This window comes from Caloenas nicobarica, chromosome 3, assembly GCF_036013445.1.
Source record: "Caloenas nicobarica isolate bCalNic1 chromosome 3, bCalNic1.hap1, whole genome shotgun sequence".
Lineage (NCBI taxonomy): Eukaryota > Metazoa > Chordata > Aves > Columbiformes > Columbidae > Caloenas > Caloenas nicobarica.
In genome coordinates, this window is record NC_088247.1 from 19,406,811 (window position 1) to 19,423,115 (window position 16,305).

Sequence of the window (16,305 nt, forward strand, 5' to 3'; positions counted from 1 at the left end):
AACATTTCTTGTACATAACTGCACTAACCAGTCACCCATTATAGACCCATTTTCTCATTAAAACCCTTCTGCCAAGAGAGCTCATTGAGAAACATTTTTCTTTTCCTAAGTAATAAGGCATTTTTTGCTGTTTCCTGTGCTAGGCCTTCATTACATTCCTGTCTGATGTTTTTATTTTGATTGGCCGTAATTATCATGCCATCCAACACTGCCAGTTCCTTCGGATATTATTTTTTCTAAAGCTCTTTGGTTTAATTCCCAAACATTAGATGATCTCTTATAAATCCTTCTCTGATGACAATCATAAAATTCTACTTATATTAAATAACGTCCTTACAAAAACTTCCATGCTTTCTTGTCTTCCCTTAACTCCAATATAATCAGCAGCCTTTGGTGTACGAGACTCATTTAAAGAAAGAAGCGCTTGTGAAGCCTTTAAAAATGGATGCAAGATTTTATGGTGACTTCTTTTGTGAAGGTGAATGATTTATGAACCCTTCAGTCTCTGCGCAGAGCGTTCTTTGGCCAGCCAAGCATAGCCTCATGTAAGCGTCATTGTCCAGCCCTCACAGCATGGAAATGAGCAGGCTGCCCCGAGCATTCAGACCAGATGGAGACCAAATTAACCCCTGATCCATGGCCTCTTGGAGGCCCATAGACTATTTCTGAGGAGTCCACTAAAGATGAGTAAATGCATTACTATTAAAAGCAAGGTTCAGTATCTGATAAAATCATCAGCATCATTACAGGAGAATTTGGAGGGACCCACAAGTAAGTCTGGGGAAAAAAAAAAAAAAAAAAAAAAATCACTCAAATGAAGCTGAATCTTAAAGTGCTATCTGTAGGATTTCATGTTGCTATTATTTAAGTTTATGCTCCAGTTAGCAAATCATACTAACAGGAACAAAACAAAACCACAAACAAACCAACCACAGAGTAGGCCACGCTTAAGACCAGACAAAGATGGGCACAAGGAACCTGTGCACAGCTATGGACATAGCTTCATCCTTCAAGGCTTCATTCTTCTCTCAAAAACCAGCTAGATTTGAAGCAGTTTCTCTTTCCATTCTTCACCCCTAAACCTCCAGACGAGAGCTGTTTAAGTCACCACCGGTAACACTACCACTGAATCTATATCTGTGGCCTCTTCCCAAGTCCAAACAAAGCATCCAAACGCTTCTCCTAACAATTCAACCACCTTAAGAGGCAGGGGGTGCCTGTGGTTTTGTCAGAAAACTTAACTTGGGTGCCTAAGCTTTTCTTTCTGCAGGCTAGAGGTGGCCAACATTTCGCCTGAAGAGAGTAACAAGATACTATTCCCCCTACCCAGCCCATTTCTGTCCATTAAGGAAATGTGTCCAAACTCCTTAAATCTCCTCTAAGCACAGTGTCAGCAGGAAGGATAATAGAAAACACTGCCATTCCCTTCCAAAACATGGTGGGGAGATGCCTCTCTCTTGCAGACTGTCTTCTCAAGGGAGTGCTCATGCCAAAAGAATAGACTTCCATGGACTGGTTAGGCTTTGTCTTTTTTCTTTCTAAAATCAAAGCCATATCAACATCAGAAACTGTCTTGGGAGCTGTGGACACGATCTGCAATGTTCAGCGGTCCCACTTCCAAATTACTATGTTGGTTAGTGACAAAGGCACTTTTCCAGCAGATGGGAGATGGGGGGTTTGAATCAGTACAATGAACCGGATGCGAACTCCTGCTTCCCAGGTAAGTCCTCATGGTCAGTAGATTATTCCTTGACAACTGGGTAGCAGCAGCCCATTTTTCAAAGAGAACTGTAAAAAACTGTTTTTTCAGAGCCAGTTTTCAAAGCCTGCATGCCTAAAAGACAACTGGGCACATATATTCAAGGTGAGGTGCCAGCTTCTGGAACTCAAGTTCCTGCAGGCGCTTGGCACCAAAAGCGGTGGATTTATCCACTCCCGCATCCAGCAGAGGGAATCCTGGAGCATCTCCTCACAAGAATTTTCCAGCCAGCTGCCGTGGCCATCACACACTTTGCTGGCTGTGGTGGGGCACTTTATTCAGCGCTTAGCTCTCCTCCATTCACTCCATATACATGTAAACATTGTGGATTCTTGGTCTGGAGCCAGGTGTCTAACTTGCAGTATTATGAAATTATTTATTCAATACCATGTTTCATTCAGGTGCTTTATTGTTGGACTAGATAATCTTTAAAAGTCCCTTCCAACCCCAACCATTCTATGATTCAGTGTAGTTTCGAGAAAACCAATATAAACTCTAAACTCCCACCATCTGTCTTGCTTCTTTGTTCTGGCCTCTGGGACACCTTCTGGACCTCCTAACCAATCTTCTGATACTGTTTTGAGGAAGCAACATCTAAACAGTCATGGTAGCTAAGGATCTTTGGATCCTAACAAACAAGTGAGAGATTGGTCCAGCGATGAAGAACTCAAGCAGACCACCTTCAGTTCTCTTCTTGCTTAGAAACACCTTACACAACTATAAGCAAATCAACCAGGACTATTTTTTTTAAGGCACTTAGATAGGTAAGACGAGACCTTGCTGGATTTTCTAAACCACCGCTTTCTAAAGCTCCAGGCTCCTAGCAGGTTGTTTTCCATTTGACCTAAGAGTTTATCTAGCTTTCAAAATCCAGCCATGCTGCCTTGCAGCTTTCAGTTCTCAATATATAAAATGGAGCATTTCTTACACAAAAGTTGGCAGAAGCACTAACAAAGTCTTAAACTTTAAAAAATACTCTCCCTTGCACAGGTATTTGTGTAGCTAAAACCATCAAAAGGCTTTAAGCCTTTCGCTGACACATCAAACCCTTCAGAAGGGTCCTGCCCTCAAAGCCCACAAAGAGGATGGTCTGTAGCTCACATGCAGGCTAGAAGGAAGTGCTCGAACTTTAAGAAGGTGCCAGCTGGTTACCAACCAGGAATCCAAGGGGCTTTTCCTACAGTGCATGCCTTAGGAGCCCAGCCTGTGACCTCTTCCACAGGACCACCTTTCCCAAAATACATCCTAACGCCTCTGTCATCGGGGGAAATTAAAATAGTGAGACCCTGACCACAGGGCTTTACGGGAAACATGGTTCAGCTGTGAAGTCCAGCCAGTAGTGAAATGCAATGCAAAGCACAAAATACACTTCCCAGGAGACACCATGAGGATATTTTTGGCTAAACTCTTCTGGTTTTCAGCCAAAATACTTTGACAAAAGAACTAAACTACTCTGGAAAGCTGATGCTTTTCTTTAAAAAGCTACTTTGCCAAAAGCCTTCCTACTTCAAAAGGATTCTGGTTCAAGAGTTTTTGGACAGCCCTAAAGATGACTAAATAGAGCTTTAGAAAGAGTGTAAAATCACTCAAAAGTAATTAGAAAAAATAGCCTTCAATTTAACGTACAATTTATAAATCACATAGTAGATTCTGCTGCTTCCACACTGCAATTCTCTGCTGACTGCAGGACTACCACATGTTTAAAATTACATTTTGACTATGAATTTAAGTTACATGTTCTCTTCCATGTATTAATTAAAACAATCATTTCATTTTAACAGATACATCTAAGAATTTTCTGAAAGACAGTCCAAACATTTATAAAAGAAATACTCAGCTTGGAAGTATTACTTCTTGTCTACAACATCTGCATACCTTATTTACACTGCATCTGTAGCATAATAAAATTTTAGGGATATGTCTAACAAGTTTCACAGATTAAAAGATTCTAATGTCATTGTTAGAAGTGAGACCTTTAAAATCAGTGCTTGTTTTATATTCTCTGATCATTGTAATGCCTTAAATGATCATGATCATGTAAAGGATCATATAACTACGAAATTTAAAAGATCTTGGCTACAGAGAAGGAAACGGCAAGAGCTCCCTGCTAAATTTTAAAAATCTTTCAATACCCAAGGATCAAAGTTGTAGTATTTCCAGTCCAGAGGCTCCTTCTTTTTCACTGTGCAGCAAGCGAAACTGGGTATGTCTGCTCTCCACAGCGATTTGATTTTGCTAGAAAACAATCCCCCTCCTAAATTTCACTGCCTGTATTGTGCACATACATATGTATGCACAGAGGTCAGAATGGAAACTCAAAGGTCCCTTTATAAATCCTACTTTTCATATCTCACATCTAAAAAGCGGGGATGTGGCCTTCTTGTTACTGAAGTAGAGCTTACTCTCATATTCCAGCTCATTTAGACCAAGATTTTATATCCTTACATTTCACTAAGGATTCCTGTATACTATTTCCACCTTGATTTGTTTTTCACTGAGTTTACTCTTAATTACCCAGTGGTGTAATTTTAGCTCTTGCTGGTTCTACTGTCATCTGTTTCTCTTCTGCAATGTCAGTCTTGGTTCCATGCTTTGCAGCTGCATTAAAAGCTCATTTTTTTTAAGTAGAAAATAGCCAGCTGCTTAGGAATAAAAGTAGAAGGATGGAGAAGAGCACTTCATTTTTCCAAAATTAAACTGAGATACTATCTGTTACCGGTAACCACAACCCACTAATGAAATGCAATAAGCTTCTATTGTAGGAAAACTTAAAATTCATATACTGGTTTGTCCTTCCCTGCTCAAATGAAAGTGAGCTCTTCCAATGGCATTTGTACATTTTAAATACAAACCCCACACTAAACAGGAATTCAGCGATCTAACCCACACGGGTGCTTCTCAACAGAAAGGTCCAACATTATGTGACAGAATCAAGCAAGTTCCCATTTCCCTTACCTTCCTGCTATGTGGGGATCATCAGTCACATTCTGCCACTTGCAAGGCAGCCCCCTAACAAACACCCAGACTTTTTCCTCTATGTGCTTCTAAAGAGTGAAAGTACAAAAGTCTCTTACCTTACGGTTGCTGAGAAAATGGGAACTGCAGAACAGTCTGTGCCTGCAGGGACACTGCACAGATGAACCTCATTGCTGCTGTTTACAGAAGTCTGACAGTTTTTAATTTGAAAAGAGGTTGTCTTTTGCTTTTCGACAGTTCAACAAATCAGACAAAACAGTTGCAAGTGTTATCTGTAAACAGCTTCCTGTTTGAAATAGATCAGCTGTCCTGCAGGACAATAATTAGGAAAGAAGTGTGGGAAAGCTGAAGAGGTCCATGATGTAAGCTTTTTATTTTGGGAATGTACTTTTTTGGGAATGCACTCTTACTCTCCCCTCCTCCTCTCTAGCAGAGAACCCCTTTTTAACCATTTACATCTATTCAGCTCTAAGCCCTGCATGCACACTGCCCCAGCACAGCACGTTTCTTGCTTTGCTGCAGCAGATATGAAAACACACAAAATGCAGCACTGAATGTGAGCATCTTACATGGATAATTAACACACTCTCCCCTTAACTGAAATTCTCTCCATTCTTGCAATTGGCTGTAGCAGTCTTGACTTGGTAAGTAAAACATGCAACTAGTTCAGAGCTGAGTCTTAATGCTTCACAACAACATAAATGTTAAATTATCTGCATGGCAGGCTTCTTCATGAAATGTTGGGGCTTTTGTTTCATTATGGTTTTTTTGGTTGGTTGGAGTTCTTTTTTTGGGGGGTGTCTTTGTGTTTGTGGGGTTTTTTTTTTTAAACACCTTCTGATATCATTTTCTATGTCAACAGGAGGGGGAAAAAAAGGAGACGGAAATCCTTCACTGCAGCTTCCCACTGGTTGTACAATTCTGGTTTTCATCCTGAACAGCTAGACTAGTCTGAGCCCTAGGTAAACCACAGTACTCCACATACACGCGAGCAGGAGAAAATTGGGGCCAGCTGATGGTGGGAATCAGGATTTTGAGAACACCTGCCTCTTTGTTACAGCAGTTTATACTTCAACAGATATTACTGGCTTCACTCAACTTCCAGGGTAAAGAGAGAGTACTGCTTATGACTATACCAATTAATACGCTCTAATGAATAGCTAGTGTATTTGTAAGGCTGTAGCTCTGATAAGCTTCTTCAACAAAAGAGGCTCGCAAACTATCAGCCCCCACCCCACACTCACGCCACTGTCCCCCCTTCCAGTTTCTCCAGTGAGGGTTTGAGGGGTCGCGCTGCAGGCGAGAGCACCCGGTGGGATGGGAGCCTGGGGAACTCCCAGTATGTGTCCTCTCACAGAAGATCAGGATGGGAGCTGGGGCAGTAGCAGGAGGTTCCCTTTCCATCTTCCACAGTCCTAAGACCAGAAAAGTATCAGAACACCAAAAAGCTTTTAGACTGAGGGACTAGACTAAGTCGTAACAAGATCGCATGCGTGTGCGTTAACTTCTCTACCACCCTTCTGATCTGCTCTCGCGGGAGGTGTAGGTCCACTCCGCTGAGGATTTCAGGCTGCGGTACAAGTTGGTGACACACGGTACTGACGTACCCTTCTCCTGCTCTGCTCACAACATATCGCATCCTCTTTCCCAGTCTCCCCAGCCCTGGGGTGCGCAACCTCCTGCCCCACCACAGCTCCCGCTTCCCCAGCCCCACAGCACCGTGCACGCTGAGCAGCTTTGCTGGGAAAGACGACAAAAACGGGTACTGCAGATACCAGAGCACTGCAGACAGAAGTAGCGCTGCCTCATACTCGGGACTCGCTGTGGGCCACCTTCATAAAGACACACTTTTCCAAAACCACCCTGTTCCCATGGTGGGCTGGAACCTAGCTACCCTCCCCCACCGCTATTAGCTGCTGTATTTTAACACACACCAAATGGTCATGAAAAGAACTAATGATCACTTTCAGATTACATCAGTAAAGAAAAAACAAAATGGTAGAACGTGAACTGTGTAAGTACCACACACCTCTAAACTGAAAGTTCAGTTTTATGCATACAAGCCCCGATAGCTCAGTGGGAGCAGAAGGCAACGGCAGGATCAGGCCCTTGCAGCACTCTGTTGGCAGCAATTTGCCAAGAGAAATGTTTGATGTAAAGAATGCAGCAAAGTGACTGCAGTCCAAGCCTTTGAAGATCATATTACAATGGCAAAGGCAACATCCATTTACATACATATCTAACCTCCCTATAAACACAGGCAAATAACTTCGAGGCCAGAAACAGAATTCAAGGGAGAAATAGAGCCATTTCAGAGAAAGTAGTAAAAAAGGTAGGATTAAACACTGGGGAAACAGAAGTGAAAAATAAACACAAATGACCAGAGTTCAAAAGGAAAGGGCAAATGTTATAAATGCAGTGAAAGTGTTTTCTCTAAGAAAGGGGTACATGGTTTTCTTTCACCTAAGAGAGAGAAAAGGGCATGCTCCCTTTATAGAAACACATAAGCATCCTTCGCCCACCCAGAAAGCTGACTGGAAGCTGTGCAGCCACATGGGTGCATCATCTAAACCTGGCTGCTGTGGGCTAACTGGGGTACTGGGTGCACAGACTTCACCGGAGCAGCTCAAGCCACCACCAGGTCACAGTAACTGTTGGCTATTAAGTTCAGTTTTTCATTTTGTTAATGTGCCTGTCTGAAAAACGATCAGCAGTTCAACAGCTAATTCACAAGTTTTTCAGCCACACTTGCTGGATGGAGAGGGAGAGCCTTCGGAGACTGGGGTTTACAAGACACATGAGCTGCATCAGCGCCCTCGGCTTGACCCACAACCCAACACTCACCCAGCCTTTAAGTTCAGGTTAAACACGACGTTGACACAACTAAAAGTGGAAGTCGATTGAAACAGTTCAAAAAAGCAACCAAAAACGCGCAGAAAAAAGCAAACTGGTTCTAGAAGGACAAGAACAAGATTTCTAACAGGAAAAAACCCCGTATTTATATTTTTTCTATTTTAGGAGCCTTCAGGTAAATTCTTCTACTCTTTCAACACTCACTTGGCATTATTATCTCTGTATCTGGAAGAGGATTAAACACAATACCTATTCAAAGACACAACGGCTACTTAAAAATGTTGTTATGAAAAGATGACAACACCCTAATTCTCTCCTTCATTTGGCAAAACATCCAATGGTATCAGCAACATTCCCAATTACATTTCCCCAGGGGATGAAAATTGCCAATACTCAAATTCCTTAATAAATCAGTATCTGAGTTCAATTGCTAGAGCTCAGCTTATCACAGGCTGTCACAAATGCTGTTCCAGTTGTTGAAAGTAAGGGCTGCCTCGCTAACCAGCCCTCAGCAAGCCTCCCGAGGCAAACTCCTGAATGAGGTAAGGAGATGCAACCACCCTGTGACTGCTCCATGAACAGATCCGCACACCGGCACGCTGCGTGCACCCCTCTCCTCTGCTCACGTAATGACTTGTCTGCTTCCTTTCAGCTTCACCTAACAGTCGTCGTTTAGCCAAGAGAATAGGAAACGACTTTACTAAACATCAAGACGCACCTGGGAAAAAACAGTCTGTGTCACTGTCGCTGTGAAGATACCCCCAGCACCTCCCTCCTGAGCATGGCCCCGGGGCAGCGACACTCCAGAAGCCACCCTGAGCACCTTCTGGGCAACCAAGATGTATTGCGGGAAAGGTCAGTGCACAAACAGCAACACAGGTTTAACTTTCTAGCTGTGTAAAATCTAGCCTTCAATTCTATCAGTGGTATTGTGCTAATCTTTTTTTGCATAACATTTCTGAGCAGCATTCACCACAGCAGTAGTACGGAAACTGCTTTTTCTGTTACTCGTCACCTCTAAAACTGGGATAATCTCTTCAGTGCCTGGCTTTAATTCTATCTTTGCTGCTCCAGGGGCAGATCAAAACTGAGCCAGACATGTCAGCACAATAACCAATAATGAAAAACATTAGCTATTAATCATTTAGCAACACCTAGCAGCAACTGCTCGTTGCTAAGCTTAAGAATGATTTTCCTGAAAAAAAGGAACAGTAACTGGAGGGTAGAGGAGGGATACCTGAACTTGCAGACTGTAACGAATCCAACAAACTTTTTCCTCTTGATCACAAGACATAAATAAGATCCTTTACATGTAGCTCTCTGTAGGGAACAGAGCACTAGTACAAAGATGCGCGTGTCACTTCTTGCTCAAAGCAGAACACAGGTTTTTCACACGAGCAAAGCCACCTAGTTATAAAGGGGTCAAGCCCTCGCACTGATCAATGCTGCAGTCAGGCCATCTGGCAGACAGGAAAACTCACGCTCCCCCAGCCTAACCACCAGACTTCTTTTTGTGAGACTTCACAACTTTCTGTAATCAAGATCTTATTTTTCTGTCATTCTAGTATGCCTCTAGAGACCTAGAAAGCACACTCCACAAAGAGGAAAAGCTCTAGCTTTTTGGCATTGCTCTGGCTTTTAGATACGACAGAGATTCAAACTTGGGCCTCCTGCTTAGAAAACAAAGGCATAGGAAAGAGATTCCTTCAGTCTGTAATGCAGGAGCAGCAGGATTTCTTTTTAGCACTGCTTGTGTGAGGATCACTACATTAAAACTTGCCAGATGCTCCCACTTACACTCAAGGGGGGGCTAATCAGACATGACATTATCATGCATCAAATTATCATACTAATACAACATCGGTCAAGAACTTACCACCCAAAACTTCAAACAAGTTCTGCCACACTAGATTTGTAACACATCTACATACCTTATCAAAGGGCAATCAACAGGGAGCAGCTTTCCTCACAAACAAAAATATATGAAGACATTTGTGAAAGGATTCATATGGAATAAACAACAAAAGCTTTAATATCAGGTGCAAGTCTCAAGACCACCTAACAGGTATAAAGCCCTCTTCTCATTTTGGGCTACAACAGGAAAGAATCAGTCTTTTTATACTTCTTCATGTGATTGTCTGTGCGCACTGACACTGCCCATGTACTACTGCTGCACAGGGTCTTGGTACAGAATGCCTCAGCACTTTTTTGCGCAGACCAGTTGATGAACTCCTGAGGAATCACGCATTCAGAGTTCAACTGCACCAGCTCATGAAAGGTACAGGAAAAGTCTAGCATGGTCTCATATGGAGTCTGTTTGGGTTAAGGTAACATTTGACACCAGTATTCCTGCAGCCTCATCAGCACTTGACCAGATGGCATCAACTGACTTTCCAGATTGCAGGCACTCACTGGATACGCTTGTCAAGGGACAGAGGGAGTTGTCTGACTGTATCACTGACACCAACACACAAGGGAGCCCATGAATAAAGGTAAACTAGGACTAAAGTCTTTTGCAAAGTACACAGCCTGGTATTTTTATGACACAAAAATCCACCTTTATTTGCTGCTTAGTGGATGCAAGAACCATAGATGGCTTTGGCAGCCTTATCCTTTCACTCAAAGAATTTGCTCATGAGGCCATCATGGGCCTTTGCATTTCATATAGTTCAAAGTGCTTGCAACAAGAGCCAAGAAAAATCTATAGCCAGCTGGCAATGCCTGGGAACCTTTGCAATCTTCACATGCAGTTTACTAGATTTCTCCTCCCTCACTCACTCCCTCCCAGTGCTTAGAAACTAGAAAAGCTACTGACATTTCTATTACTGTGAAGAGATCAAACCTGAGTTACATTTCACCATGAAAGGGGAAACACCATCTACTGAAGCCTGCTGTCTGAGCATCACCTCTTCTTGCAGATGTTACACAGCCCCAGCAGCCTCACCAACGTCTAACTAAAGGTAGTTAACATCTGGTATGTCTCCAAGTATTCCCCAGACTACTGCTTCCAACTCCCACCAGCAAACAGCTACTTGCACAGGCTACCATCTGTGATTCTTGTAGCAGCAAGATTAGTAACATGTCTGATTTGAGATTAGAATTATTTTAAAGGGGCTGGGGTGGTGGTGTTTCCAAACTGAATAATACCAATTTTAACAATGAAAACTTGAATTCTAAAGTTCTCCTTCTGCTATAAGATCTTTTGTGATTACTCTCCACAGAAGCAGCCAGGATTTGGGGTTATTATACACCTACAACTCTCCTCATCCAATTCGAAGGGAAGCTGATGAATTAACTTCTGCTGAATCGTCCAAGGCGAACAATAGTCAAGGAATAAATAACAAATGAAGTGATACTCCAGAGACAAAAGTTTGAAAAGGAGAGAGAAAAAGGCCTTCGGGTAAGCCAGGTTCTTTAAAGAAAGAACCTGTGTTTTTGTGCAAACATTCAAGCCTTGTCAGTAAGTAGCAGGAAATTAACTGCTGATTTGCAGTAGGGCACATGTGTTTTCCTTGTTCTCTTTGCATGGTCTGCACCAGAAGTTACAGCATACTGCTATCTGTCCTGCCCTGCCAAACAGAAGTTATGGCATGACTTACAAAGCTTCACTTTTTCAATGCAAAAGTGACACAGAAGTTGTTTTAACCTTTTAGTTCTTCACAAATGAAGAAATTAGGTATCAAATGGGAAGCAAACAAAACCACAGTAAACGGGAAAAGGAAGTAATGGTACAAAGACCCTCAGTAAGTGGCACTTGTCCTTCCATCTACTCTCAGGTAGGAAAATGGAAGTTATTAAGGGCTCCTGGTGCACAGGCTGTTACCTACTTAGCTCTCCACCTAGTAGGCTGTCTCAATAATTAGGTGCCTTTTACTGTATTAAGCGCTTACTCCTAAGTAACAGAATAGCCTGTACAGTACAGTGAAGTACTAAATACATATAAATTGCTCAGAACATTTACTTGCTCAACTCCACGCTCCCCCCGAGCGAGAAAAAAAAAAGGTCACCTGCTGAAAGTATTTCTAAACATAGATAACAAAGTGAACAGTGTATTATTCTCAGGACACTACCACACAGCCTTGGCTGCTGGGATACAGCTGGTCCTTCCCCACCTCTCCCTGCATCACCAAGCATATACTGAACTATGTTAAAACACCATCTAGAAAAACCCCAAAACATGCCGTCATGGCTTCACTCAGGCGTATCTGTCCCTGCCTATTAACCATGAGGAAGGTTACTCCGACACTGATATGAAGATATACATACTGCTAATACATGGAGATACAAAAATCCATGATTTCTGAAAGCAAGATTAATGTCTAAAATACTGCAGTTTGTGTCCAGCCATGTACTCAAGCACTCAGAAGTGAAAATGTCTCCCCATTTCATGCTGATAAAGGTGAGAAAATATGGGACCTGCTTTTAGGTAAGAACTTGTTTGGTAATTTTGCCACTTAAAAGAGCAAGAAAGTTACCTCAAATTCAAACTATACCCCTCTCAACACATTTCCACAAAATCCAAACCCCTTTTTCAGATGTCATTGCTCCATGTTTCAGAGGTCATACCGGCTGCTATGTAGAGTTTTTCCAGTGTCAGGAACATGCAGATCTCTAACTGGTATTCTTCCGTGCAAAACCTGGGAGTTCCACTGCTCTACAGTAATTCTCCACATTCTCCCCAAAAGGTGAGTCTCAACATACTTATTTTTCTATGCCGATTCTTTCTGCAGACTCTGGACTCTTTTGCCCAGAGCTGTGTTGCAGCAGTGCCAAGAACAACCTAAGAGAGGTACCATTAAAATGCTGGTGACTTAATACTTTGATACACAAACGTCACCCATCCAGACAGTAGACACATCCCATGAACCAGTAAATCCCTACCTATGTTTATGGAATTTGAAATTTAAATGAAATTACTCTGTTATATGAACAGTTGTTTATTCAGCCATTTTTTGCACTTTACAGCTGGAATTCTGGAAATTCGAACACCACATCTTTGCCTGTGAGCTTCTTGTAGACACCAGAAAATGTTTCCACCTGTGAAGACAAACAATCTTGTTTATACATGCTGTATAAGGAAGTAAAATATATGATAACATACTTCAGATACTAACACTATTTCCCACTGCATTTTCACTATAAAGTGAACTCTCAGGCAAATTATTTTTTTCTAGATTAAGGTAGCTGAGCATTTACACAGAAGACATGTTTTCTGGAGAATATTTGGAATTTCTTTCATTTCCAGCCATAGGAGACCCAGAGAGCTGAGCTGTCCCCAAAGAAAAAACCTAAGCAAAGAGATCGGGGACTTCAGGCTGTATCAAGCACATCTGTTTAAGCTCAAAACTAAGTGCTTCACTTAAACAAACAAAACCAAAACAAAACCCACAGGCAAACAAAACAAAAAAACCCACAGCAAAACACTCTCTGTTCCCATGAGGGAACCAATATAGCTACTTTACAACCCAGGGATTTTGTTAAATTGAACTAGAGCTTTAGTTCAAAACTGTCTTGCTCATCTTCAGCATCTTACTCCAAATACAAACAAAGCATCTCCCTCGCCGCAAGCCAAAGGCAGCCTGTCGCTCCCTCACACAAGCAGCCCCTTAGCTCTGTCAGAATGCCACCCCAGCCCGTCAGAAAGTAAAGCCATTTCATTTACCTTGTGTTCAACATTGTTCTGTTGTGCTTTGTCCAAATGCACTTTTATGAGTCTGCTGCCGTCCAGTTTTACACGGATTCTCTTGCCCACAATTTCACTTGGGAAGACCAGGTCTTCGAGAATGGCATCGTGCACTGCGGTAAGTGTGCGGCTGAAATACCACGTTTGTATCATTAAAACATATCCTCTTGCCAAATTTTCCAGTTTGCCAAGGCTTAAACCTTTCACAGCATGCTTTAGCTGAAAATTCAGTGGTGTGTTTCTTGACAATACCACGCCTTTTCACAGGTCATGCAAAAATAAAAGCTAAAGTCTACACCGAGTGCAGAAACTTAATGACTGCATGAAGGGAAAAATGTCAGTAGCCAGGTTTCTGACCTTTTAGATCACATGTTGCTTTGCATCAACAGCCAGGAAACATTCTTTTATTTCTACACATTTAAGGAAGACTTGATTCAACTCAGAACCAAGTTATCCCAACTGCAATTTTGACAGCGACATTCACAGGAATTGTTTAAGCGTGCAAGTATCCTTACTTGCACACTTAAACAGAAGAGTATGTTCCTAGGAGACCCAGTCTTGAAAACGCTGGTTTCTCCATCTGCCTGAACACCAATGTATTACAGGAAAAGTCGACCTGGTAAGTTTAGTTCATGCTTAGAAGACTGATGTCTACATTTTTGTTATTGAACTGTCCGGAAGTGATCCAAAATAAAAAAACTTAATCCAGATTACTTTGAGTACGAGTCTAAATGACTAGTAAGATTTCCAGCTTCCCTGTCTGCATTTTCAAGGCAGTATCACGAGGAACCAAGTCTACAGCCAATGTCTACAGCTGCATTTTAATCTTGGAAAGACTGGAATACATAAGGGAGACGAACATCGATCACATTTCTATGCTTTGCAATACATACATATCACAGTTTTACAACAATACTAGTCTGGTCTAGCCTCAGGCTGAGGAAACGACAGCTCTACACACTCTCCTTTCCTTCTGCTCAAAGTGTCAGCCTGTTAATCATATACACAGATGCCAACTTCTCCATCCACTGTGCAATACTAGTTCTTATGTAACACAGAGTCCTCCAAAGGCAGGACTGCAGCTAGATGAGTACTATGAAACTGCACTTTTAAAATCCATGCCTGAATAATTCAAAATACAATAATAGACATGACACAGGTATAATACTGGGGCTGGGAGAACTTAGAGGAACATGCCACATGTCAGAGAGAGGACAAACTTTGAAGACACGGACTACAAAATTATATCATAAGATAGAGAACAGTATAAAAGAGGCATTGACATCCACACAGATATAGGAGTGTTGCACGTCTAGCAAGAACAAATCTAGATGAGAGCAGGGAGGCCATTTAACAGCAATGACTATACTACTGCTGTTAAACTCATACCTAGCAGGACTACTCATACCTACACCCCTCCTCAGCTCCTCTCCCCCTCATTGCACCCTTTCAGTGTGCCAGACCTGCCTTCTGTACACTCTTGTCAGCACAGCGTGGTAACAGAGACAGCAGGTTGGTATTTCTTAATCCAGTATTGCTGGCTAAAAATTCACTACAGCTGTAGCTGGAAATACAGATGGAGTTTTAAGAAATGCACCACAGTACCCAAAGGCAACCTTTTTACTGCACCCCTTAGTAGCCACATGGCAGACACTATTTCAAGCAGTAAGAGAAAGGACAAGACCACCCAATCACTTGAATGACTGCTCAAAAACTGAACATTACTTGACTAAAGTACCAAGTTACAAAAGAAAGCTGTCATAATGAATCAATACTACCTACTTACCTCCTGGGACGCTTTTGCTTGTTTTTTGTGCGGCTTTTTCTTGTTGGCTTGGGCAGAATCCTCCTCTGTTAAGAGAAAAATAAAAAAGGCATTTTTCAGTATCTAGTGTTTACAATCGACTCGGGAAAAAAAACCAAACCCACACACATGCAAAACACATTCCTGAAACACTGAAAAGGGAGACTTAAGCATGCCCAAAGCTACACCAGCATTAGAATCTGATATTATGTGCAGAAGGTGAAGTCCTGGTAGTAATTTATTTCTCATCTACTGATCCTGTAACCAGCACACTGAAATAAAATATTTTTATTTCACACCTCCTGCCCAGGGTAGTTTACTATGTCGTATTCACAATCTGAACACACTTCTTTGGGAACAGAAATTTCGAAGAATTTTACCATTTCTGATACATTTAGCTTACTACTCTGCTTCACACCAGAGACGATCTCAGTCCCATAGACAACTAGGTGACAACTGAGATCGAAACACTACTTTGAGTGATGAGATATATTACACAATCCAGATCAAACCTTGGCTTAAATGTTCCAAAAGCAGCATCTACTGGTATTTACCCCAGCTTATTTTCTACTTCCCCACCTGCAAGGGTAGATGTTTTAAAACACTGAGTTTCAGATACAGTTGTAGCCACCTGCAGTACTTTCTACAAACACATCGCAGTTTCTCCATGACTATTCAGGATGGGGTTATTGTAATCCAAACCGGGCCACGCCATATTCAAAATCAACATTTCACCTACTGCAAAACTGCATACGTTCCCTTCTAAAATATGGATTACTAAACTGACAGGGAATTCTCAAGCACTTAGTTTAAGTGAGCCAGAGGGACTTCATGAAAAAAAAAGCCTTCTTGGCCACATAAAGATCCAGGGTAGGATGCTCTGGCTCTTAAAATTACATTACAAAGAATTTTTCTGAAAGAGCTTTAGTCCAACAACTGTCCACTCTGCAGACAGATCTCCAGTTTGTCCAGCTCTTGGTACTGCCCAGAGAGCCCTCTATCACCCTTTCCATGGCTTCGCTCCTTCCATAAATTTTAGAACTTGAGTCAGCTTTTTCCTTCCTCTTGTATTAACTTGAATTTTAAGTGTTTAGACTATGTAAGTGTAGTAAAGCTCCTATTAATATTTGCTCCCTTTTATTTTTAAGCTTTGCTTCTCAAACTTCTGAAGGAGTAAGAGTCCAGAACAAGGAAGTTATATCCTCCTCCAAAAAGTTTCACATCTCACCA

General features: G+C 41.9%; 2 protein-coding genes across 3 annotated transcripts in view; both read right to left on the reverse strand.

Annotated features, from left to right (window-relative positions):
- The window catches only part of COLEC11 (collectin subfamily member 11), a 39,317-nt gene extending 34,289 nt beyond the window's left edge, over positions 1-5,028 (reverse strand). For both annotated transcript variants that reach the window (XM_065632793.1, XM_065632792.1), the window contains exon 1: positions 4,834-5,028. The gene's annotated coding sequence lies outside the window, so the exon portion shown is untranslated. The remainder of the gene's footprint in view (positions 1-4,833) is intronic.
- A 7,481-nt stretch (positions 5,029-12,509) lies between these two features.
- Positions 12,510-16,305, reverse strand: part of RPS7 (ribosomal protein S7) — a 488,774-nt gene continuing 484,978 nt past the window's right edge. Inside the window, exons 5-7 of the mRNA XM_065632794.1 lie at positions 15,058-15,122; positions 13,251-13,401; positions 12,510-12,625 (exon numbers count right to left, since the gene is read on the reverse strand). Of these exons, the coding sequence (XP_065488866.1) occupies positions 12,548-12,625; positions 13,251-13,401; positions 15,058-15,122 (294 nt within the window). The 3' untranslated portion in view covers positions 12,510-12,547. The remainder of the gene's footprint in view (positions 12,626-13,250; positions 13,402-15,057; positions 15,123-16,305) is intronic.